The sequence below is a fragment of the Odocoileus virginianus genome, chromosome 13 (assembly GCF_023699985.2).
Source record: "Odocoileus virginianus isolate 20LAN1187 ecotype Illinois chromosome 13, Ovbor_1.2, whole genome shotgun sequence".
NCBI classification, from domain to species: domain Eukaryota; kingdom Metazoa; phylum Chordata; class Mammalia; order Artiodactyla; family Cervidae; genus Odocoileus; species Odocoileus virginianus.
In genome coordinates this window covers 23,234,902-23,262,356 of record NC_069686.1, presented here as the reverse complement: position 1 = coordinate 23,262,356, position 27,455 = coordinate 23,234,902, and the positions used below count along the sequence as shown (strand labels likewise).

General features: G+C 35.3%; 1 protein-coding gene across 1 annotated transcript in view; it reads right to left on the bottom strand.

Annotated features, from left to right (window-relative positions):
• The window catches only part of SCN7A (sodium voltage-gated channel alpha subunit 7), a 77,436-nt gene that overhangs the window by 17,782 nt on the left and 32,199 nt on the right, over positions 1-27,455 (bottom strand). Inside the window, exons 9-16 of the mRNA XM_070476105.1 lie at positions 25,267-25,408; positions 21,246-21,449; positions 13,335-13,431; positions 12,405-12,649; positions 10,934-11,107; positions 8,580-8,936; positions 4,138-4,575; positions 1,293-1,398 (exon numbers count right to left, since the gene is read on the bottom strand). Of these exons, the coding sequence (XP_070332206.1) occupies positions 1,293-1,398; positions 4,138-4,575; positions 8,580-8,936; positions 10,934-11,107; positions 12,405-12,649; positions 13,335-13,431; positions 21,246-21,449; positions 25,267-25,408 (1,763 nt within the window). The remainder of the gene's footprint in view (positions 1-1,292; positions 1,399-4,137; positions 4,576-8,579; positions 8,937-10,933; positions 11,108-12,404; positions 12,650-13,334; positions 13,432-21,245; positions 21,450-25,266; positions 25,409-27,455) is intronic.

Here is a 27,455-nt window from a genome sequence, read left to right as displayed (position 1 = left end):
ATTAAATTTATCCCAGTTCTTCAGTGGCATGGGATAGAAATTTTGAATGAGACTATTTAAGGAGCTAGGCCTGGATTATGGAGTTTTTTATGGGTAAGGTACAGGTGTAATTCTATCTTCTGATCAAGAGAGTTAGCATAAGGAAAACCTGAGGCTTGAAAAGGGTGTGATTAACTGATAAGACAATGAAGCATGGAGGTGGGTGCAGTTTAAAGCCAATACATTTAAATTTTTTCCCTAGAGCCAATTTATACATTCTTGGTCAGAAAAACATAAGAAATGTTTTCTCCCTGGTCTTTTATCATGTAAGTCCTAGAACTCAGGCTACTGAGAGCAGATGCTTATTTTTGAGTATAGGAATTTGAACATTTAGGAATTGCCATTTTGATGATTTCAGTGATTTTAAATATTTAGAACCTATGGTTATTTGTCAGTCTTGATAGGAGACTAACACACTGCTCAGTAGCTCAGTCATTTCCGACTCTTTGCAGCCCCATGGACTATAGCCCAACAGGCTCCTCTGTCCATGGAATTTTCCAGGCAAGAATACTAGAGCGGTTTGCCATTTCCTACTCCAGGGGATCTTCCCGACTCAGGGATTGAACCTGTATCTCTTGTGTCTCCTGCATTGGCAGGTGGATTAGTTACCACTAGCCCCACCTGGGAAGCCCCTTTAGGAAACTAAATTAAATTATAAATTAGAGAGAGGTGCATATTACATGTTTAATAACTTAGTCAACTGACCAGAGCCCTATATATTTCTTAATATTCACGAAGCTTATAAAAATAAATGACTATTACATTTGTTTTCCTATGAGTATTTTAAATATTGATCCCGTTCTATGAGGTATAAACACACACACACACACACTAATTTAATCTTTCTATTAATCCCATGAAGTAAGTCTTATTCTTATCCTCATTTTATATATTAGGAAATGAGTCAGAGGAGGGTAAGGAAAAGCTAGTAAATGGTGGGCTGGGATCTGAACTCAGTATGTGTGATTTCAGAACTAAAACGTTTAACTACTTCATGAGATCCCCTAGGAAGCAGGCCCTTTATCTCCGTTCCAGACATTGACTTTTTCTTTGACATTTATTATAAGATTCTATGTGTATATATATGAGCATGAGTGCATATGCACACACACAAACACATTTGCATGTGTGTATTCCTTAGTCAAGTTAATAAACTCTTTAAAATTAAAAGTGTATTTAATAGTATTATTTAGGTTAAGAGAAATTTAGCCTAATGTTAATATAATGATTAAAATAACTTATTTTTTTCTTACCATTTCTAAGATGCTTTGGCTTTTCATGTTCATAGACCATTTCTTCTTCTTCAGAGAGAACAATATCAACTGTACTACATTCAGATGAGCTCGACTGCTTTACTTTCTGAAAAAGTAAGTCCCACCAAGAAAGTTGCCATTAAAGTTTCATTTACTCACTATACCTAAAGCTTATTTCATTTTCAGAAAAAAGAAAAATTATGTACAGAAAAATTACTGTCACAATAAAAGACTTTATGCCAATTTCATGATTGATATTAAAATGCATACAGAGACTTCTGCCTGGGGGTTAAGACTCTGAGCTTCAAGGCAAGGTGCAGGGGTTCAATCCCTGGTCAGGGAATTAAGATCCCACATGCCACATGCCAGTTTTTACAAAAAATAAAAACTAAATTAAAAATAAATTTTAAATGTATACATATCTCTGGGAGTCAAAATGTTTAAAGACATTTTAAAAATTAATGTAAGATAAAAAAATTTTCACATTAAAATGAACATATAGTGAATAACAGTTCTAAAAGATGTATAGGCTATCCCAAATTTCTGAAAAATCTAGTTAGAATACATAAAAAAAACATAAATATTTTGTTCTACCTCTTTGTCTTTTGCACAATAAATGTCAAAGAAATAAAATTAGGAAGTTTTGTTTGCTTTAAGCCATATATTGTCAATTTTAAGACATTATACTGCTCTATTAAGAACATAAAATATTCAGCAGGATATTACTTTTAAATAAACAAATCTTTTAAAAGACTATTTGATTTCCCTTTGTATTCTCTTATTATTGATAAAATAAGGTATAGCAATGCATTGATTTGGGAGTAGACAATAATATTATGTAATATTCAAGCATACAATAATGGAAAATCATACATTATATATTTAAATGATTCATTACAGTATTTAAAACCCTAACACATAAATTATCTGATATGATTTTCTCAAAACCCTGAGTATTTATTTTAAATTTATAAATAAATCAAAATTATAAATCATTTTAATAAAAGATTACTTAGTGACCAATATATATGGGTACATTATGAAAAATGTTTCAAAATCTGATTTAAGTTTGATGTTATTTTTATAAAATTTATATAATTATATATTTGTACTAAAAGATAAAAGTTAAAATACCAGAGAAAACAAGAACATGAATCTCTGAATTATCATATCACTTATAATTTTTATATTTTATTCTTTGCTTTTTTAGATCAACATCCTAAATACTCTTGGGCTACATAATCTGGAAAGTGATTAATTAAATATATAATGAAATATATAAATGATAAAATCTTCTTTGAGTAGTTAACCAATCAAAAGAACCAAATAATTATGCAGCTTAAGTAACAACTTCTGAAACTTCAACATTTACAGTTACATTAAGTTCCATATTTCCTATATATTTTCATATCTCAGATTCTCTAATGAGATTGACAAGTTTTTCAGGACATTTCCACACAATGTGTTACAATAAATAGCAATTATACCAGAAATGTATAGTAGCACATGCCTTATAATGTTGTTATAATTTAAATAAAATCAGTGTGCAAGAGAAGAATGTTTTTCATTTCCTAACAATGGTATTAATTAAAGGAAAATGGACCTGACAAGACTGGGTATGATAAGGAGTGAAAATGTTTCTCTGAAAGGAAGATGCCTTTACCAGAAACTAGAAGGACTCTAGATAATTGAAACTTAATTCCTGTTAGAAGGCCAATTTGATAAGCTATTACAGAGAACAGCTGATAAACCAGAAGAGGTCTGGGAGATAAGATGGTACCAGAGACTTTGAGGATCTGAAAAAAGACATTATCTTCCCTGCCCTATGCCAGTGAATGAAATAAAACAATTCTCTAGTGAAGTTCAGTGGAAGTGGCTCACACTGCAGATGTGATCGCTACAGATGTAGCTTTGTATTAAATGGTACCTCCTACTAAGACATTGTGCTACTTGCAAATGAAGACAGTAAAACTGGATTCAGCAAAGTATACATTTTTAAAGCTAAGTGAATGGTAGTATCTGCCCTTCTTTAAAGGTGATCCTTTATTTTTTTTGGTTCCCTGGTGGCTCAGCAGTAAAAAATCTGCCTACAATGCAGTAGATGTGGGTTCAATCCCTGGGTCAGGAAGATCCCCTGGAGAAGGAAATGGCAACCCACTCCAGGATTCTTGCCTGGAAAATCCCATGGACAGAGGAGCCTGGCGTGTTACAGTCCATGAGGCCACAAAGGAGTTTGACACGACTTAGTGTCTAAACAACAACAATAAATTGTTTACATTTACAACTGATGTTTCTTTTACCCTTTGGTCTTTTAGTCCAACTCAATTATGCTGGACTAATTATGTTATAATATATGTTGCAGAAATAAACTGACAAGAATCTTAAAATTTTAGCAAGCAGGAAAGTATCTGTATCTAGTCCCATCTTATATTTTAAAGATGATAAAGCCTAGGAGAGTTTAGTGATTTCTCCAGTAATATGCATTAATTGTAAAAATCTAGGTTTCTTCACTATGCTTCTTATCACCCCATTAACTGAAGATATTATGTTATCTAATGTTTGCTAAGTGCTTCCATATTTTAGACATTATCCTATGTACTACTGAACTATTTTTCTTAATCATTCTAGCTCTTCTGAGAAATAGATACAATTTTATCCTCATTCACAGATGAAGAAACTTAAGAAGTTTAAGAGACTGGATCAGGAGCAGAAAATCAGGAGAAGGAGTGCTGCAGCTAGGACTGAATGGGTAATAATCTAACTTTGGAACTTCAGCATTGCTTCACTTCCTTGTCAACAGTCCCATCAATCAACAGTACGCAACCATGATGTTAAAACAACTTACCTCTTTGCTGCTTCCATCACCTGACTTGCTCTGAATCTCCTTATTGTCCGGATTTTCTATATCAGATTCTTCTGAAGCAATCGGTACAGTTTCTGAGACACTGGGACTGGGGATTAGCGACTGACTCTCATTCTCGGTCATTGTGTTTTTCTCTGTGCCGCTGCTTTTTTCCTTATCCTTGAGGAAATCTTGGGTGTTGCTCAATTCAGAGAGCGTATGGTCAGAAATATTCTCTTTAACATATACATCACTTACATTGTCCATTGTTTCCTCTAGAACATTTTGTTTTTTGCATAGTATTTTAGAAAGCACATAATTTATTCCTTTTTTAATTCTTGCCATTGCACGCTGGAGATTTTTTGCTTCATCATTTTCTTCAGTTGTTGCAGGCTTGTATGAACCAAATGAGATGATCAACGCCAGAAACAGGTAAAGTATCTGAATGTGGAAGTAAATGAAGCTAAATGCATCTCATTTTTTGTTTTCTTTCAAACAACAACAACAACAACAAATATTTTTAAAAAGCTGGCCTGCAATCTGAAAACAGAATACACACTATGATGCTCTTTAGGCTATTCAGTTCTTCTCTACAGAGGATCAGTTGCTGTGTTAGGAATTTGGATAGCCAGAAGGTTACAATGTTTTATGAAATATCATTTGTTTCTCCTTTACAGATGAAAAACACAAAGCTTACAGATGCCAAGTATCAAAAATCACATAGGTTGAACTTAAGTCTGTCTGACTCCAGTTTGTTTTCTTTTCTACTAAGCCAGGCAGACTCTCCCAAGGTGAGAAAATCAATTGCTACTCCAGGTGGCTGAATTCACTTCAACCTAACTCAGAAAGATATCAGAAAGATATGTAATGACATCTTCATGGGTTCTGCAAATTCATGAGGACTCTCCTGGGGAGAAAGCTATCCCTAGTTTTGAAGGCCACATCTAATTTTCCTTGTGATGTGCAAGCACAGGGTTTAGGTAGGTTAGTTGATTCTCTGTGGTAATAAATTTGGTCAAATAAGAAAGAGATGAGTAATGGAAGGATCACGCCTAATATATGCAAATTATTTTGAATTCGAAGATAGTGTGTATGTCAACCTTTACTATCACTGAGAAATAAGATCAAGGCATGTCCAATTTTCAGAGAATTAGATTTTTATTTTGTTTCTTATTGTAGAGTATAAATTATCATTTTAGATTATAAGATTAGAGATAATTAGAGATGCATTGATCATTCTTTTAAAGTAATAATTTAGGCATTTTGTCCTTTCTGGAAGTTTTCTCTCTTCTCTTCAAATATTTGAACTTTTGGAAATTTAAATTACTTTATAATAATTTAATAAAAAATATATAATTTAATAAAAATAATATGCTTTACATATTATTTTTAAAGGGAAAAGTTCAAATGATATTATGTATAAGAATATGTATATAACTTACATAAAACTTTTCTACTGTATTTCCGAGTTCTTAATACTTACACTGACAATTTATGTGTACATAAAATAAAATAATTAACTATATGAAGATCTGCAACATTCATTTGTTAAAATATCTTTCAGAATTTTGGATCTATCTGAAGAGACGAATTCTCAAACACTCTGATAATTGCTGAGTTTCTCATGCACATATACAGCTAAAATATTATGACGTACCCACCAAATTGTGTTCAATTCTAATGGATTACCTTTAAGTCTCAATAACCAAATCTTTTTATCTCTTAGGAATATAGAAAGCTCAAATAAGACTCACTTGTGGACAAACAAAAATACTTTTGCAGATAATAAAGTCATAAAATAAATTATCTTAGCTGCAACCATAGTTTGGTGTATAAAATAAAATGGAGAGTTTAACATTTGGCTCAGCATTGGAAATTTCTTACAGGTAAGATCTCCTAAACAATAACATGTATTTTCTGTAACCTACCATGACAGACTCTCAACGGCTGAAAAATTGAAAACTGAAAAGACAATAATTGAATGTCAGTATGGCATCACCAATGCAACGGACATGAACTAAGGCAAACTTCAGGAGATGGTGAGGGACAGGGAGGCCTGGCATGCTGCAGTCCATGAGGTTGCAAAGAGTCCGACACGACTGGGCGGAAAAACAACAAAACAACTGAAAAACAACACCTACAGACTAGTTTGATTGTTCTTCCACTAGTATCCCGTTTTGCTATCAAGGTTTATATACACAGAATCTGGGCAGGGGCTCCATGGGCCTTGTAGAAACTACCTTATTAACATCTCTATCATTCTCAAAGGATGAAGAGCAAGAACAAGCATAATTTAAGGTTGTTGGTTGTTTCTTTTTCCTTTGTTTGGTTAAGTATTGTTCACAGTGAGAAAAAAGAAAGGGTGTTAAGGAAAAATTTCATGACTACAAGCTTTATATGCGTTGGAACCATTTTTTCTCTTCAGTAGATAACTAGCACAATGCAAAGCACAAAGTACATGATAAAGTATGAAATATTTGTTGAAAAATTAATTAATTATGGAACAAATGAAAGATTTATATGTCAGGATTTGGAGAGGAAAAATTATAATACAATTGTATTTTTAAGAGCTTACGATCTAACATTTCTTATATCTTAGACATGTACACACACTCCCTATCACGCATATATACATATGCAGTGAGTGTTAAGACTGAAAATTAAGTTGAAAATGCTGTGATGTAAAGAAAGAACTGTGTAACACTGTAAAATGCAACCACTTTATGGGGCTCATGATCCCTTCCTTCATGGAAGTTCTAGCTTAATAAGGAAGATAGACAAGTACATGAACAATTAAACACAGTGTCAGTATGTACTTAGGACAGGAGTGGGTCCAGGGTAAATAAAAGCAATGAGAAATGCACTTATACAATGGATTTTAACCTGTGATTTTTTTTGTTCCTGTCTTTTGGGAGATCCACTTGATCTCTGTGAGTTAGGAGAGAAAAGTAAATATTGAGTCTCTTTTTTCCCCAATAAGAACAAATATATTTTATAAACCATTTTTTTTCCCTAAGAAGAATTATGAAAGTAAAAGTCGCTCAGTTGTGTCTGACTCTTTGCAACCTCATGGACTACATAGTCCATGGAATTCTCCAGGCCAGAGTATTGGAGTGGGTAGTCTTTCCCTTCTCCAGGGCATCTTCCCAACCCAGGGATCAAACCCAGGTTCCCTGCATTGCAGGCAGATTCTTCACCAGTTGAGCCACAAGGGACGCCCTAGAAGAAGTATAAGATACTTCAATTAATGTAATCACTCCAATTACTGGAAATTTAGGAGTGAAAGTGCTTCCTCTTAGTTAATGTATGATAGTTTCAAAGATCAGTGGTTTTCAAAATTTGCTGCACAATTTAATCAAATGAGGATTTTTTTTTAATCCTGATGACTAAGCTATGTCCACATAACAATAAAATCAGAATCTCTGGGAATGAATCCAAGACATTATTTTATTTTTATTAGTTCTCCAAGTAACTCCAATGTGCAGTCAAATTTGACAACCAGCGCTACATTTAAGTGCTTCTTAGAATTTAATGTGTACACAGATCACTTAGGGATATTGTTAAAAATGTAGATTCCGCTTTCACAGGTCTGGGATGGGGTCTGAGAGTCTACATTAATAATTGTCTCCCACATAAAACCAAAGCTACTTTGAGTAGCAGGTTATAACCAATGAAAATATGATGAACATCATGTATGCAATTTTCCAGCAGCCCCATTAAAAGTATAAACAAAAACAGGTGAAATTAACATAACTAATACATTTTATTCAACTAAATGTATAAAAATATTATAATTAAAATGCTTTCACTTCAGTCATGTCCAACTCCTGATGGCGCCATGGACCATAGCTCACCAGACTCCTCTGTCCATGGGATTTTCCAGGCAAGAATACTGGGGTGGGATGCCATTTCCTTCTCCAGGGGATCTTTCCAACCCAGGGACTGAAACTGCATCTCTTGTGTCTCTTGCATTGGCAGGCGGATTCTTTACCACTAGTGCCACCTAGGAAGCACTTTCAATATAAGAATTATTAATAAAATCATTTACATTCTTTTTTGGGGGAGGGCAGGAGGAGAGGGGGACGACAGAGGATGAGATGGTTGGATGGCATCACCAACATAATGGACACGGGTTTGGGTGGACTCCGGGAGTTGATGGACAGGGAGGCCTGACATGGTGCGGTTCATGGGATCACAAAGAGTCGGACACGACTGAGCGACTGAACTGAACTGAAGACTTCAAATTCAGTGGGTATATTACACTTATGACATATCTCAAAGTGGACCACTCATATTTTAACTGATTAATGGCCACATGTGGCTAAAGGCCTCCATATCAGCCAGCACAGTTGTAGACCACTGGCTTCCATAAGTCTTCATTATGAAAATGCCAGACTGCAATACATGATTTTTTCAAGGAAAGTTTTAAAGCACGGATTACTTACCAATAATTTTCCAATTAAAATCACCATCATGTAAAAAGGAATACAACTCAATTGACCTGCTACCTTAAAGCAATCCCATAAAGTCTCTATCCACTCTCCACAGAGAATCCGGAATACATTCAGGAAAGAATGGAAGAAATCATGCATGTGCCAGTGTGGAAGCTGACAGTCTTCATTTATGTTGCAGACATATTTTTTGTAATTTGAACCATACAGGTTTAGGCCAACCACAGCAGAAAAGAATATAAACGTGAACAACAGCAGGACCAAGTCTTTCAGGGCAACAATTGAGTTACAAAGAGTCAGCATCAGAATCTTAAATGTTGGCCAGTATCTTCCCAATCTAAAAATTCGTAACTGATAGAGCAATGTAAAAACAACAAAAATAAGGAAAAAAAATGACAAAAACTCTGGTCACTATTAATTACAATGTACATTTAAAATTTTTATTAGCATTATACCCATAAACGTGTGTAGTCTCTAATGTAATATTCACTTTTGAGCATTATTAATACTAAGCACTGAAAATTCAGTTTATATACAACTTTTAATACATCTTACACATTCTATAGTTTTTTACACCAAACTGAAGTATAGTTTCTATTGATCTGTCAATTCCCATTTTTTCAATATTATACTATTATAAGTACTCCAGTTTTGTTTTAGTATCTGGTAAAGCAAGTTTCCATTCTTAATTTTCTTTTAACAAAATATATTGAATATTTTCCTGCATTTCAACATATAGATGATATTGGAAAAGTCTCAAGCCATTGAAGTCCACTGACAGTTCTATTGTGTGCATGAGTGCTGAGTCACTTCAGTTGTGTCTGACTCTTTGTGACCCCATGGACTGTAGCCTTGCCAGGCTCCTCTGTCCATGGGAGTTTCCAGGCAAGAGTACTATTGTATATTTACCTTTAAAATTAACATGAGAGTGAAACATTCAAGGTTTAATTCAAGGTTTTAATCTGAATATTTCACTTATTTTCACTAGATTTAAAAATTTTTATTCACATGGCACAAAATCACTTTAATATTTGAGTCATCTAAAATCCACATATTGTTTTTATATGTGCTATACCTTCCCCAACTTTTTCTGGCATGTAGTTGGCTTATGGGACTCAAGGGTTAGGACTTAACACTTAACCATGTAAAACTTAATCATTTTAGGTTCAATCTGTTACTAGTCTTTCAGATATTTTGATACAATCTTTTATTGTATTGTCTGTATTTCCTAGTCTTGCTTCATTTATAAATTCAATAAATACAACTTTTATATTTTCCTCTTAGTCATTAGATAAGCCTATGGATAAAGACAGGGTTCTGAAGAATTACTTGGATGAGATTAAATCTACCTAATTGTTCTCATTTCTGCTATATTCCTTCAACTTGTTAACAGAATAAGACAGTATATTATTTATCAAATACCTAACATTTCCATAAATATTATTCTAATAACATAATTTCTTTGCTTAGTTTCCTGATGCTTTTACTGCCACCTACATTTTAGGCATATATTGATTCTGACTTGATAACCTTCATAGTAACATTCTATTAGCCTGACAGTCCTTCTTTTACAAAATTTTGAAATCTATATTTAGAGATACTCACCTGATTCTAACTCTTTAGTTACACATTGGCATTCAGCTTTTGGGACTCTGTATTATCCTGCTTCTCAAAACTGCCCCAGTAATCCTGACCCTGCTTTATAGAACTATATCTCAAATTCACTGTATATATGGCTTATTTCTTTTCTTTTTTTTTTTTTTTAGCAGGAAAAGATTAGTTTTTTTTTTTTCCCCATTTATTTCTATTAGTTGGAGGCTAATTACTTTACATCATTACAGTAGTTTTTGTCATACAATGAAATGAATTAGCCATGGATTTACATGTATTCCCCATCCCAGTCCCCCCTCCCACCTCCCTCTCCACCCGATCCCTCTGGGTCTTCCCAGTGCACCAGGCCCAAGCACTTGTCTCATGCACCCAACCTGGACTGGTGATCTGTTTCACCCTAGATAATATACATGTTTCAATGCTGTTCGCTTGAAACATCCCACCCTAGCCTTCTCCCAGAGTCCACAAGTCTGTTCTATACATCTGAGTCTCTTTTTCTGTTTTGCATATAGGGTTATCGTTACCATCTTTCTAAAGTCCATAATGTCCGGGCCAAACAGCATTAGAAACTACTTACTCTTTTCTGGGTTACTTTCTAACCTTGTTACATATGAATTATTTCATTTAATAGTTCCAACATACCAACAGGATAGGTATTACTATTCTTCCCACTTTATGTCTGGGGAAACTGAAATGAATTTTTATAAAATAAAATTTAGGTCTTGTATTCTACTTACCACCCTGAATGATCGTAAAATAGCCAGTTCATGAAAATTTGTTAGATAAAGTTCTGCTAAACCATGGAACACAATTAGGCTATCATATATGTTCCAGCCTACTTGGAAATATCCATATGGATGCAAGGCAATTATTTTAAACATCATTTCTGTTGTGAAAATTCCAATAAACACCTAAATAAAACAAAACACAGGGATGAGAATATGATTTCAATAGCTCTATCAGAACCCTCATACACAGAATAAATTTTCATTGTCACTTTGTTCATATTTTCTCTGTCAACATATGATTAGTTTTGGAGTCTGCATCACAAGGACATGTTCATACATTTTGTTTGACAATCTAAAGTCAAACATTATATATGGAATCTTCAATTACTTTAATAAAAGCCATCCTGGAAGAAAACAAAAGAATATTTGAGAGTGAAAATCTTTTCATTTTGAATAGTTCCTTTGGGGATAAAGAGTACATATTAAGATACTTAATTTTTTAAAAATATAAAGGGAAATTTTAAAAATATAGATGACTTTAAAAAAGGTAAACCTATGAAAACTGTCATTTGAAAAACTGTACTGGCAGAAATAACTAAATTATTGTTTCGGTAGCAAATAAATATATCGTTCAAAATTGGTAGCAACTGACAGTATTAATATCAAGCAACTGTGCTATTCTGTGTTTAGTCACTCAGTTGTGTCTGACTCTTTGCGACCCCATGGATGGCAGCCTGCCAGGCTCCTCTGTCCATAGGAATTTTCCAGGCAAGAATACTGGAGTGGGTTGCCATGTCCTCTTCCAGGGGATCTAAACCCAGGTCTCCAGCATCGTAGGCGGATTCTTTACCATCTGAGACACCAGAAAAGCCTACTATTCTTGTTGATTAGTTACAAGCAACTAAACAACAGCATAAAAGCAAACAAAATTAACAATATAGATTGACCAAAACTGATTGAATATGACTTGTTTTTAAACTCATGGAAAGTTTTTTCTCTTGCCTTTTTTTACATGGAAAAAAAAAAAAAGATAGGTGAATTTCAAAAATACCTTGCCACAAAGATAAGCTCCAATCTAAGGTAGGCTCTGTTGTAACAGGATTCAAAATTCAGGTGTCAGTGAAGAACTTGTGTCTGTTATTTCACCTCTGCCTTTGTGATCTAGAGGCTACCATATTAAGAGAGGGGATATTTGAGATGGGAGAGGAAATAAATAATTTTTATTTAACTTGACTGCCATGTAGCTGGCTAGAAATCTTAAATTTAAACAGACTCTAGCCAGAAATCTATTCAAAGGTAAGAACATTTACAAAGGAGGGCTTGGAGAGGTGAGGTAAGGAAGCATGAAAATGATACTTCATTTAATACTCATGCAATGTATTTGCAACATTTTGGAGTTTTAAAGTAAAATAATGAGGATAATGGTGACTAAAGAAAAGCTGAAATTGCAGGAGAAAATAACTTACAATGAGAGACTTACCATGTTTCCAATGCTGAGAATATTGCTGCTTTCCAGACTCATTGGATAGTGCTCCAAGGCCAAAAAGTTTATGTTTAGAATTATGCATATAATAAGGAAAAGATCAGTAAATGGGTCCATTATAATCCTATGGACAAACTCTTTCAATTTTAACCAACAGGGAGAACAATCCCAGATCAATAAAGTTTTAGCACATCTATACCAACAAAATGGGCATCTCTGCCTGGATTTTTCAAGCTCTGAAACTGAAAGAACAGAAAATTATACATGAGTTAATTGTTTATTTAATCATTAAGCATTTAATTAGTAGAAAATTTTTACTTTTGCAAGCAAAGGGAGGTTATAAACTAGACTTCTGATTTTGAAATAGCAACAGAAATATTTTGAATTAATGAAAATCAAAGCAAAGTAAATTTCCTCTATTTTGCTCATGTTTGCTGTGTTAAGGCAAATGAAAATGAAAAAATTATGTACTAGAATTAAAATATAGGAATACTTCTCAAGAAAAACTAATATGGAATATAATTGTGAGTACCATGTTTATAAATTTAGATTTATATGCTTTACAAAATAATGTCTTTCAATATTATCTATAATAATGATTACTGGTTATACATATATTAAAAGTAGAGACAAGTATAAAAAGAGCCTCAATATGTTAATGTTATATACTCCAACCTGTATTTTTAGTTAAAATACTCATGTCACTTTCAGTGTTAAAGAAAATTCCTTGGCAGTTTTTGGTGGCCTTTTTCAGTGTTTAAAACATTATGCTTATGAAATTTTAAAGTACTGTTAACCCTAATAGTCTCATGTTCTTCGTTAACTTTTAGTTATTATCAACTAAAATTTGGAAGAAACTGGAGGATTTCTTAAAAGTGAGTTATAAAAATGATACCTTTCATCACGTCTAAATATTTTTTACTTTACCTTCTTTATGGTTGATAGTAGCATCATCCGATGCATCCAAAGAAGTAATCACAGAAGTTGATGATCTTTTCTTCATTTCTATCTGTATGGTCTTGGTCTAAAAAGAAATTTGATGAGTCTAATTCTTGCTTCTCCCCTTTGTAGATTCAAGATTATAGCTATAAGAAGGTTTATAACCTTTTAAAAAATGCCAATTCTTACTTCCAAAAACCTTTCTGGGTTCCATAATTGGCCACTTTTTACACTATAGTTACTTTTTTGGGGGAGGGGTGCTGTGTGGCATGAGAGATCTTAGTGCCCCAACCAGGGATCAAACCACTGCGCTTGCAGTGGAAGCACAGAGTCCGAACCACTAGACTTTCGGGAAGTCCCACTATGTGTACTATTAAACCGACAGGATTATTTGGGAAACACATGTGCATTACTTGTAAGTCAACCAAATCACTTTATACTATGAGGTAAACTATAAAAGGAGTAAACCAGAGAATGTTAGTGCTATTACCCATATTTGACAAAGAATTCAATGTCCAGTTTAGAATTATTGTGGACCATCCAGTTGGCAGATATGCTACTGAATATTAACTGCTACTGAGTATTAACACCTTACATTTCTCTAACACCTTATATTTGATGTGTTAACTACGACTTTGTAAACACTCTTGATTAAATCAAATTATTTGGTTTTGAGATGATAGAATATGTCTCATGTAATATCAGGTAACAGAATGAATTTTAAAGGATGGGTCTGATTAAAACACACATAATAATCCCAAAAAGAAGTCATTTTCTTCTGTCCCTCTTGTCTCTTGTATAACGGTTTTAAGACATCCTGTTTTGCTGATAACAAAGTTTAAAAGAACCCTTGCATTGCAAAGGCGCTCAAAACACTTAAGGTTGTGATGTAGGTATTACAAGTTCTACATATTCATGATGATCACAAGTATGGCCCCAGAGGTTTCTAGTGATCATGAGTAAATTTTGTTTTTGAATTTAAACTGTAAGTAACTGACAAGGGGTAGATGATATCACACCATAGAACTCCCAATGATTTTTACATTCAGCACACACGAAGAATAATAATATTTCTATGTTTGTTAATTTGGTAAATAGGTGAGCCTAATAGGTGAAATAGTGTGTGTTAGTCACGCAGGTGTGTCTGACTTTTTATTACCCCATAGACTGTAGCCCACCAGGCTCCTCTGTCCATGGAATTATCCAGGCAGGAATACTGGAGTGGGAAGCCATTCCGTTCTCCAGGGGATCTTCCTGACCCAGCAATTAAACCGGGTCTCCCGTATTGCAGGCAGATTTCTTTACCATCTGAGCCACCAGTGAATACACTTACATAGGTGAGGTGCCTTTTGAATAAGGATAACTGGCATGGGCACTGAGGGACTTAATGGTTGGGGTTCACTGATAACCCAGAACACTCTGGCAGGCAGGCTCTGCTGTGGTCTATCTGAAGTCCCAGAAGAGACATCAAGGAAATCATCAAATTCATTTCACTCGGTATCAGTCAAGTTCCCCCTAATTTCAAAAATACTAGAGCTCAAAGAGGTAAAAACTAATTCCACTACATACTGAGTTCCATCTGAAAAATGACAGTTTCTTTAAGTCTACAGATCTCTGTTGCTTCACTTTTTTCTTAATTGAAAAAATAAGCATAAGCTCAGGATGCAAAACTAATTTATTGACCTAAACCATGCTTATTCCAGAAAGTATTTTCTTAGCTGACTTACAAGGCTATATAAAATATGTGATAATTTATATAATTCCAAATTTCTATGAGTTAAAATCCAACAGAACTATAATTTTTCTGTCATTAAAGCCCAAGAGGAATTTGCCATGTGTTTCTTCATAAAGATACCCTGTCAAATCGTTAATAATATCCTTCACTATATTCTTAATACTGAGGAATTATTCCTCACAGAGCTGCTTCTGATAGTGACAATGTTTGATGAATTTACATCAAAGAACAATCTGGTAAAGATAACCGTCCATGGTTGGAGGGGCAGTGAAGGGGGGAGGGTAATAATATTATTCTTGATACAGTCAAGGCTCAATTGTTTACTGATTAGTTTGAACTGTGGATACATTTGGGCTTCCCAGGTGGTGTGTGGTAAAGAACCACCTGCCAATGCAGAAGACTTAAGAGATGTGGGTTCGATCCCTAGGTCAAAAAGATCCCCCAGAGGAGAGCAAGGCCAACCACTCCAGTATTCTTGCCTGGATAATCCCATGGACAGAGGAGCCTGGTGGGCTACAGTCCACATGGTCACAAAGAGTTGGAAACAACTGAAACGACTTAGCATGCACACATGCAAGGATGTATTTTAGGATATGAAATGAACAAACTACATTATCAGTCTAGTAATATATTTACCTCAATTGAGCCTTTCAAAAAATATTGAATAAGTGCCCATAAGTTGGCCAACTACTAACGATATTACTATTTTATAATGCAAATTGAGAGGACTATGATGGAAAAAAAATCTCCTTTTTGAAAGTATAAGTGCTAATAAGGGCATATGCCTGAATTTTGGACAATCCAATGTTAAAATTAGATTGGAAGAAGGGGCTAAGATTCTTCTCAGCACTGGTTTCAATTTTCTCTGGAAGGGAGCTATTAATAAGGAAGAACCCACTCATACTTTTGGTGTCAAGCAATGAACACCTGGATTGTTCATCTTGGACTCAGGCTCACTCTCCTTACTGAAACCACACTGGCCTATTTCATTCTCTAACTCTAACTCTAACTGACCTATTTCATTCTCTAACTGTTCCTGCCCACCAGAGAGCAAGGATTCATTCTTCAGATCTCAACTCAAATGCCAGATCTCATAAAAACCTTTTCTGACTCAGAGAAATCCCTCATTAAAGGCTCTCAAAGAACTATGTTTCTCACTTTTATAGCACCTTCCACATTTTCATTTAATTTTTTTAGGGAAGAATAATACTCACCAGGTACCCAATAGGTTGCTTCAACCATTAATGACATTATACTTTCCATTTTTCATGTATTACCCACCCTACTTTTTCCCTGAAGTATTGTAAAACAAATTTCACACATCATAAAATTTCAGGTAAGCTCTTTTAAAAAATAATCACAACACCATTACCAACATCAAGCAAAATTAGCAATTCCTTAATATTATCCAATACCTAGATCATGCTCAATTTTATTTCATTACTCAGAAACATTCTATCATAGTTAATTTGTTCCAATCAAAATACAAAAAAGGTAAAACTTTTTTCGGTTTGTAGTTCTGTTGGTTATCTTATATCATTTTATTTATCCTACATGATTTGTTAAAAATACTGAATCACTCATAGAATTTTCCACATTCTTAATTTGGCAGATTATGTCTTTTTAGTGTAATTCAATGCATTCTTCTCTTCTATAGTCTCTAGAAAGAGATGGTTAGATTTAGAAGCTTATTAGACAGTACAGATTTTGGCAAGAATATATTGTGGTGTTTTATGTTTCTTATTTAAAAACATCAGGAAACACAATGCCTGGTGGTCCCAGTTACAGATTTGCTATAATAGTTTTATAGTTTATCTCCCCAGTAGACCACTAGCTTCATGAAGATAGACAGTGTATCTGTATTCACTAATTTTTAAATCTCCAATGTTTAATACAAGCCTAATACAGAAAATTATCAATGATGTTTTATTTAATTATACATGTAAATTCTAAGATTGTCATTTTAGATGGGCAAATATTTTTTAATACCTACATTCCTACTGTTGTATATATCTGATTCTTTTCATAAGTTTTGCCAATAACTGAGAATTCATAGACAAATTTCACCTAGAAACTGTGTAGTTGAGGGAATAATAAGGTTTCAGTGTTGATTCTCTAGAACAATGATGAAAAATGTGTTCTCTTTCTCACTGTCAAGAAATCAAATACCTATAAATACAGATTGAATTTTGCAACTGGAACTCCTCAACAAGAATTAAATTGAGAATTTGTGAAGACACTATTTATCTGTCTGGCACATGATGTTGTTGCTCGGTCACTAAGTCATATCTGACTCTTTGTGACCACATGGACTGCACCATGCCAGGCTTTCTTGTCCTTCACTATCTCCCTGAGTTTGCTCAAAGTTACGTCCATTGATTGGCGATGCTATCTAACCATCTCATTCTCTGCGGCTCTCTTCTCCTGGCACATAGCTGACAATAAATATTATATACTATTATTATTACTTTTATTATTATTATTTTAATTATCCCTTTAGGGGGACACAGTCAAAGACGAGAATTTCATATTGAGAAGTATTCTCCATATGGACTGCTATGCCTTCTTGCAGTTGTCTTCCTGTGTTTCCTGTAATTAATCAATACCATTTTTTCAGTTGCTTAGTATAGTCTAAGCAGTGCTAAGTGCTTTACAAGCATTTATTTAATTCGAATCTCACAACTTATGACAGATACTATAATATACACCTTACAGATGAAGAACCTGAGGTTTAAAATGGTTAACTTCAGATATGTAGATGATACCACCCTAATGACAGAAAGTGAAGAGGAACTAAAGAGCCTCTTGATGAAGGTGAAAGAGCAGAGTTAAAAAGCTGGCTGAAAACTCAAAATTCAAAAAAACAAAGATCATGGCATCCGGTCCCCTAACTTCATGGCACATAGATGGGGAAAAATAGAAACAGTGACAGGCTTTATTTTCTTGGGCTACAAAACCACTGTGGCTGCAGCCATGAAATTAAAATACACTTGCTTCTTAGAAGAAAAGCTTTGACAAACTTAGACAGCATATAAAAAGCAGAGACATTATGGTCCATATATTCAAAATTCTGGTTTTTCCAGTAGTCCTATACAGATGTGAGAGTTGAACCATAAAGAAGGCTGAGCACCAAAGAATTGATGCTTTCAAACTGTGGAGCTGGAGAAGACTCTGGAGAGTCTCTTGGACTGCAATGAGATCAAATCAGTCAATCCTAAAGGAGATCCACCCTGACTATTCATTAGAAGGACTGATGGTAAAGCTGAAGTCTCAATACTTTGGCCACCTGATGTGGAGAGCCAACTCATTGGAAAGGACCGTGATGTTGGGAAAGACTGAAGGCAGGAGGAGAAGGGGGCGACAGAGGATGAAATGGTTGGATGGCATCACCGACTCAATGGACATGAGTTTGAGCAAACTCCAAGAGATAGTGAAGGATGGGGAAGCGTGGCGTGCTGCAGTCCATGGGGTTGCAAAGAGTTGGACCTGACTGAGTAACAACAACGGAAGGTTAACATACTTGGCAAATATCATAAATCTAGTAAGCAGCTAAAATGGACTGAAATCTGTATTAGTCTAACTGCGAAACTGTGATTTTAGCCAATATAATCTACTGTTTTCTTGTAATGTGAGAATATGAAACTTATATGCAATTTCCCAGTAATTTCAACATAGGAATTAGAATTTGCCGAGTGTTACATCAGTCACCTAACGAGTCCTCTCCTCAGTATGTTCCATTTAAAATTCTTCACTCTCCAGCATTTTCTTATGTGTAAAAAAGGAAAAGAAAATATATCTTGTAAAAATGACTTTTACTCTCATTTTCCCAGGAAACTTTTGAATGACAAAATGTTCTAGTACTCTTCCAGGAAAAGAAATCTTTCATAATTGAAAGACTATTTAAATCCAGCAAGGGTTTATGTGGTCCCGAATAGCCAAATGAATGGAGATATTGGGAAATTACAAAATACTCTAAGTTCTTCACAAGCAGAGTTAATAGGGCATCTCATCTGAAATAAGAGAAGAATTGTGCTCTTGGATATATCTGTGTGTAGCTCTTATCATTTGAAATGCCACTTCAAAACAAATTATACATTCCACATATCATTCGGACTACAGTCATTCAATCTGTAGGATCTCAGACTCATTTCTAGAGACAGAAAGCTGTGTAATTTATCTGGGACTTCCTCATGAGTGATATAAAGGCTATACTCAATAACTTCTTTTGATTAATATACATGCTTTCTTCATACCGTCCACAATTGCTTCTTCTTTCAGTGGTATGCACTGACCACGTAGATACATGTATCTATCAATAACTTGTCATTTGGTATGATCCTACATTATGTCATGCAGGCCCTACTTTTTAGTGGAATGACTTTTCTTGAGTTTCTTTACTGATCACAGCTTAATGAGAGAGCTAGTTAATAGAGAGTTATCATTTTCCCCTTTTGGCCCAGCAGAGGCCTTTGATTAATGAACTTCTTAGCCAGTCATACCACACATGCCAGAGTGAATCATGGCCCTTTTCCTCATTTTTTTTTTTTATCTTTTCTATGTGAGGGATAAGCAAGATACAGTTCTTTTCCATCCTTTGCTCCCTCAATTCTGTCCCTTTTACATCTACTAGAAAATGTAGTTCAAACACTTCTTCCCATGTAGACAGTCTTCATTAGCAAGGGCCAAGAGTGAAAACAGTAACAAACCCAGAGGGAGGGAAGAGATGGCAAGGCTCGGCTCCCTTCCCACAGGTGAGGGCCCTGCAGTCAGGTCAGTGGGTGGGCGCACTGGACTTGCTTGTGACCCCTCTGGGCCGAGCACCTTCCAACGGACAAACTCGGAGGCAGCGGGGCACCTCACAGCACCGGGGAAGGGAGCAACACCTCAGAAGAGGCATGAGCTCCACCCCTCAGGCTGCTCTGGCCCCTGCCCACCACACACCTGGACAGCTCTGGGGAGGGACACGAGGCGGCTGAGCTAAGCCTAGGAAGAGGTGTGAGACAGCCAGGTCCTGTGGAGTATAAGAAAGCTGCTTCTGGTTGCTTTCCGGGGCCTGTTCTCCCTTTTTGCACACTTACAGCAGAATTTAGATTTTTTTTTAAAGATAATTTTCTACAACTTTAATATTACTTCTGCCAATACTTTTAGATTCATAGACCAGATCTTTTGCTATGAAGCTAAACATCTAAAAGTACATTCAAATGGAATACCAGGGTAATTGAAAATTAGAGTAAAACTGTATTAAGTTTTACTTATCATGAACTTAATTACTGCACAGATAAAATAACTTCTTATGCCAGGATAGAAAGTGCACTTCCTCTTGAAAGAGCCAGAAGGTCAATATTTTTTTTCTCTTTTTACAACTTCACTACACTTTGATCCATGCTTTTAGTACTTTCTAGCTTCTAAATTATGGAAGATGCTATCACTTTTGAGTTGAACACTGAAAATTTCCAAAGTCAATTCTGATGTTCTGTATGAAGTAAGTTTAAATTAATAAACTAAGCCTGCATTACGAGGGAAAAAAAGTGTGCATTTTGTTACGAGAAGTTCAGATACATATATATGTATATATATACACCCGTAGTTTATTATATATATAATATATATTATATAATATATACTGTGTATATATATCAGAGAAGTCAATGGTAACCCACTCCAGTACTCTTGCCTGGAAAATCCCATGGACAGAGGAGCAACTTCACTTTCACTTTTCACTTTCATGCATTGGAAAAGGCAATGGCAGCCCACTCCGGTGTTCTTGCCTAGAGAATCCCAGGGATGGTGGAGCTTGGTGGGCTGCCGTCTATGGGGTCGCACAGAGTCGGACACGACTGAAGTGACTTAGCAGCAGCAGCAGCAGCAGCGGTGTATATATATACATATATATATATATATATACATCCATAGTTTATTAGCAGTAGTATTAGCATTTTGGAACAAAAATATTGTATACATTAAATGACAAAAAAATGTTGGTCACTCTTATCACACCACACTCAGAAAAGAATGTTATGTAGGAAAAGTCAGCCCTTTTACTAAAATCACTTATGATCTTATCATGTACCACACATAGATAATGAACATCTGTTAGAACACATATGCTCCAAGACTTGAGAAGATACATTTTGACTCTAAAAGAGCATTAAAAAAATATATACCTCTGCTGTTATTTTTTCTTCTTGAAGTTCTGGTAAAGACTTCTGAAATTCCTGATCAATCTTATATTTCTCAGTAGCTGTCTGCTTTTCTTCTTCATAGGATATAGCAAGTAAGCCTAAGAACAAACTTGCCATATAAAAGGCAAACCAAAAACTTATCACAACAAAAAATATCATGTAGACCTTCCCAGAAGCATAAAGGATCTAAGGAGAGGTGGAAAAAAGACAGAGAGGAAATGTTATTTGTCTTACTGTGATCTCTTATTTTAAAATGAAAAAAAAAATTTTTTTGTTAGAATTTAGTTACAAGTGGAATGCAATTACAAGACAGTTAAAGTACTGGCTTTACCTGGAGAAATAAGTGAAAAGCTCTTTAACTTTAGACACATATGTAAGATAAAAAATAATGGTACAAAATCAGGGAAGAATTTCGTAATTTAATTCAGGGTGAGCATTTGATGTTTTTGTCTTCATTAACAGATCAAACATAATGAAAGGAAAAACTGTCATCTTTCAACAAAGAAAGCTGGATAGTCCGAATATGAATGATTGTTTCCTTTGCAATAGAATCTTTAAATATATGAAGTGTAATAAAGTCAAAGGATGAGTGTCTGGATATTACTTTCTTTGGATCATTACTTTATGGAAACATCACAACAAAGTACAAGATCATGTCTGTTCAGAGAGAGGAGGAACAGGAATATTTGATTATCTGTCAGGATACTTGCTTTTGTGAAGAACCTCTACACAAATCACCTAGGAAAGTCATATAATTCATATATACTAAGTCATTTATGGATATAGATGCATGCTTCCCTTATGGTTCAGACAGTAAAGAATCTGCTTGCAATGCAGGAGGCACGGGTTCAATCCCTGGGTTGGGAAGGTCCCCTGGAGGAGGGCATGGCGACCTACTCCAGTATTCTAGCCTGGAAAATCCCCATGGACAGAGGAACCTGGAGGGCTACAATCTGTGGGGTCACAAAGGGTCGGACAAGACTGAGACACTAAGCCCTGCACACGTGTGCTAAGCTGCTTCAGTCGTGTCTGACTCTGTGACCCTACGGACTGTATCCTGCCAGGCTGCCCTGTCCTAGGGATTCTCCGGACAAGAAAACTGGAGTGGGTTGCCATGTCCTCCTCCAGGGGATCTTCCCAAGCCAGGGATCGAACCTGCATGTCTTATGTCTCCTGCATTAGCAGGCAGGTTCTTTACTACTAGTGCCACCTGGGAAACCCCATTTATGGATAGAAAAATACAAAGTAGTAGATCTCTAAACTGAGCATCGACCGGCTTTTATTTCAAAATAATTACCTAAGATAAATCGGAAAATTGAAAAATTTATAAGTAGATATTACAAATCCAAAATACAGTGCACTGATCTATCGCCACTGATTAAAAATAGATGAAAAAATTTCAGGAAAACATATGGAAAAGTTTTCACTTTTAAGCATTCATTTGAATCAATAGAATCAATATTTTGAATCAATCATTTGAATCAATATTTTCTGTATTACTTACAGAAAATATTGTGCTGACATGTTAAGAATGTTTGCAAATTAACAGGAAGTTCTAACATTTAATCAGAAATAACTTCTTACTAATCTATAGTATATTTTCCTTTAACAGTATTTTTAATAAACTCTATTATCCAAGTGAATAAGCTATTTAGGACTTGATTAAATATTTTCCCCACTAAATAGCTGTTATCCACAATACGTTCAAAAGTCAGTATTAGATATCATGAGTATTGTAGGATATACACATTAATAAGTACTTTATGTTTGTTATTTCCTTAATTCCATGTAAAACATTTACATTGTATTTACCATGTAGAAAGGAGATGAAATTAGATAAAAGATCTCACAGCTGTGGGGAAATGCCTGAATCCAAAATTTTTGCTCTTTTCACTAAATGAAGCTGAATGAGAATAAAAGCATACAATCTTATTGGAATGAAAAAGTGTGCAAATTCAAGTTTTATTGTATTTTAGCAGAAAACAGGGGTTAATTATAGCCTGTTTACCATATATTTTTATGAAAATCAAATGAAACAATGTATGAGAAGATCTTAGCTCATGTTGCCATGTGATAAACGTGAACTATGATTGAATATAACCCCACTCCATGAGAACTGACAACCTGCTTTGTTCATTTCTGTACCAATGCTACATCAGAGTACTTGGATTAAATAATGCTTGTTTAATGAATGGGGAATGCTATTCTCCAAAACACAAGCTGTACTCTTTGGGAATAACTGTTGAATTTACCTAGTCATGGTTCAATAGAGCAGTGCTGAGTAAAAAATTTAGTCCAAATCAAAGCCAACCTTATCTATACTAGTCAATAAAATCCTAGAGTGCAATAATGATGAAGGTCTTGAAAGACTCCAGAATCAGGGCACTCCCAGACTGATTTCTCATTTCCCTGGTGTGTGATGGGATTTCTTTTAAACCATTGCTAACAAGTAAATTAACTTATACACTTTGAAAGCTGTAAATAAAAGGCAAGACATTCACTATTATATAAAGTAAACAATTCATAAATATTCACTTAAATTTTTTGTTTATTAAAATTTTATTAAGCATTTCTATATGTTAGATGCTGAGAAGACAAAAATTAAAATAAGACAAAATACTTCTTAGGTCGTTTATCTCCTAGTGGGCAGAAATACTGAACAAGCAAATATGATTGCAGAGACTATATCTTAAACGGCGCTAGGGACCATGCATTTGGACACTGAACTTCATCCTATAGACATCTGGAAATCACTGGAGGATTTTGAAGAGGATAACATGGTAAGATTAGCTCAGAAATAAGAAGTTCCTAGTGTTGTGGAGGAGGCATGATACCTGTTAAAAAGTTTGACAAATAACAATATACTACTCTTTCAAAATCAGAAAAATATAGTTTGCATAAAGAAAACAATCACTTGTAATATTTTAAGTACTTCTACTAGAAACATAATTTTCCTACAAGCATGTTTGGTTTACTTGATTTTCATTTAATAATATATTATGAATCTTTGTGCTAAAAATATATTACCTTATTCTTATCATTATTAATGGCCTATAAACATACACATATGCACATACACACCATAATTTATCTATTCAATCATAAAAAGTACAGTACATGTGTGTTTAAAGTATTCTTCAACTGCACATACTTTTGGAATTTAATTATTTTATATAATATCTTTTGATATTAACTATGCTGCTGAAAAACACTGCATATTTCACTTTTCTTAAAAGAAAAGCTGAATCTACATTTTTAATGAGTATATATTATATCCTTCTGAGAAACTGTGGCACACAAATCATCAGTTATGAACGGAGAATCAGAATTTTTATTTAAAGTCTCATAACAGTAAGCTTTCTGTTACTATAACTGGAGCATGACTGACTATTAAAAGAGGATGAGAAGAAATAGAAGAATTAAAAAGAAATAGTACATTGTAGGCATGATCTTTAGTTTCAGCATGTGAATTCTTAGTTGCAGTACACGGGGTTCCTTGACCAGGTATCAAGTTCACTCCCCCTGACTTGGGAGCTCAGAGTCTTAGCCACTGGACCACCAGGGAAGTCCCAACAATTTCTTAACAGATGGTAATCTCATAGGTTTCAAATTTTTGTCTGAAGAATTAGCACCTAGAAATGCTCTCTAGTTAACGTCAAATCTATAAGACCACAGAGTAGTACACTGATCGCTGGTAGATACATGTGTTTTAACTTTGGGGAAGTTATCTGACTGCTTTGATCTTAGGGTCTTCATGTAAAAGCATATGCACAGATTTATATCCTGACCTTGTAGGACTGTTTCAAAGATTAAATAAGATACCAATACATAAGAACACTAAAGTGTTTACACACAGTTTGACATCGAATAATTCTACTTTCTTCTGGCCTCAAATTCTTTTCCACACAAAAATTTAATAAAGTACATTACATTTGATCATTATTTTAGAAAGGAGGAGCATGGCATCATTCTTACGTGCAGTGCAGATTCTCTGTGTTCTTACCTGGTGATAAAGTGCTTCAGGGTAATCCTGCATCATTAACCGAAATAAAGCTAATAAGGCCCAGCCAAAGCTGTCAAAATTTGTGTAGCCATCATCAGGATTTACACCAGCTTTTACACACACATATCCTTCAGGACACTGACTAATTAAGATGAAGAAAAGAAAAACTGCTTACTCTTAGGTGACTTTCAGATCAAGGTTAAATCACAAATTCAGAACATCTACCCATGAATAATAAAGGGCTCCCTCTTTCATGGGGCATAGTCTTCTCCCAAACAATTCCCAGTGAAAAAAAGTTGCATATGAGTTAGATTTTCAGCTGATATAAGTGAACAGTATTAGTTAAGCTAAAAGACAACAGGGACTCATAAATGGTTTTTGCCAAGTCTTTGTTAAAGATTTCTTTACTACCCAAAATCAAAGTGAAAGTATAACTGGTGGAAAATGACATTAATAAAAATAAAACTGCAGTAGTTGAGAGTTTAATTTTTAAATGATCTCACCTCAAACCCTTAGATACCATTATTTAAAGAGTGAGAAAACATTGTTCATCAATAATTTATAAGCAGTAATGGCACTTTGGTAGAAAGATCAGATTAAATATTTATTTCATTTCCTTTCATGGAGTCTTCATAATTTTACCGACTAGGGCTTGGTTCTTGTGGTCCATTATGAAAGTAGTGGCCCAATAAATCATGCTTCTTCTCTCATCACCTCTCTGTAGTTCCCTCCCACATTATTGGAGCTTTGGCCATGTGACTTGCTTTACATATTTGTTAGTGGCTAACAAATGTGATACAAACAGAGGTTTAAAAACTACTTGTGTGTTGAGGCTTGCTAAATCGCTGACCTATAGAGTCTGAACAGATGAATTTTTGTTCTTGTCTTAAAACACTAACTTTTGGGATAGTTTATCATACGGCAAAGTATAATGGCTGCAGATGAAACACTGACATTCTCTTCTGGGCTTGGTATACTATATCATTGTCATTCTGACTATCCATGACTTGGTATCTTGAACATGCATTTCACGTCAAATCTAGCTTGGAATGTTCACAGAAAGGTTTAGCTCGAGTGGGATGGGGCAGACACAGTGAGATGGATTCACAATCTGGACTTGAAAATAGACTGGGAGTCCAGCAGTGAAGAGGTAAAAAGGTTGAATAAGCAATGAAATGTCTAAATCACCTTGTATACGCTGTCGCTTCAGTCCTGTCAGACTATTTGTGACCCTATGAACTATAGCCTGCCAGGCTCCTCTCTCCATGGGATTCTCCAGGCAAGAATACTGGAGCAAATTGCCATTTCCTACTCCAGGGGATCTTCCTGACCCAGGGACTGAACCGAATGCAGTTTATTACACTGGTGGGCCCAAGGCAAAGTCTCCTCTTAGCCAAGGGCCCCGAACAGCATTTGTGAAAATCTTTTATACCCCATGTGTACGTGTCCAAACCCACCACCCCAAATCCCTTGAGGCTTACAAAGGAAGGGTAAATACAATCACAATAACCCCATCATTCACGTGTTATGTGTTCAAACAGTTAATAATCAATAAGCCTGTGGTTACATTTCAATAGATACTGTCCAGAGGCAGGGGTGATTAGTGTCTGTTTTCTCTTCTTCAAGATTCCCCTGCCCAGAGGGGGGTCTTATCCTTCCATTGTCATTCCCACAGGCGCTAAGCACAGAGTTCAGAGTCCACTGGAGAGGTGGCCGCGCATGACCAGCACGGACAGGCCTGAGATGGTTGGCAGGTGAGTTCTTTACCACCAGCGCCACCTGAGAAGCCCCCTCTGTGTGTGTGTGTGTGTGTGTGTGTGTGTGTGTGTTAGTCACTCAGTCGTGTCCGACTCTATGCAATCCCATCAAATGTAGCCTACCAGACTTCTCTGTCCATGGGATTCTTTGGGCAATACTGGAATGTATCGCCATGCCCTCCTCCAGGGATTGAACTCAGGTCTCCTGAAAGAGTGTCGGGTGGACTCTTACCATGTCAGCCACAGGGGAAGCCTCTGGGAAGCCCCCAAATCACTTTAATAGGACTAAACTACATAACTCATTCCCCTGCCCCTATGTGCTTTTTCTCTATCTCAGGCCCAGAGCCTCTAAGAACTGAGTTTCAGATGGATGTCAAGTCATTCTAGTTGAGGAAAGTAACACAAGGAATTAATCCATTCTACTGCTGAGAA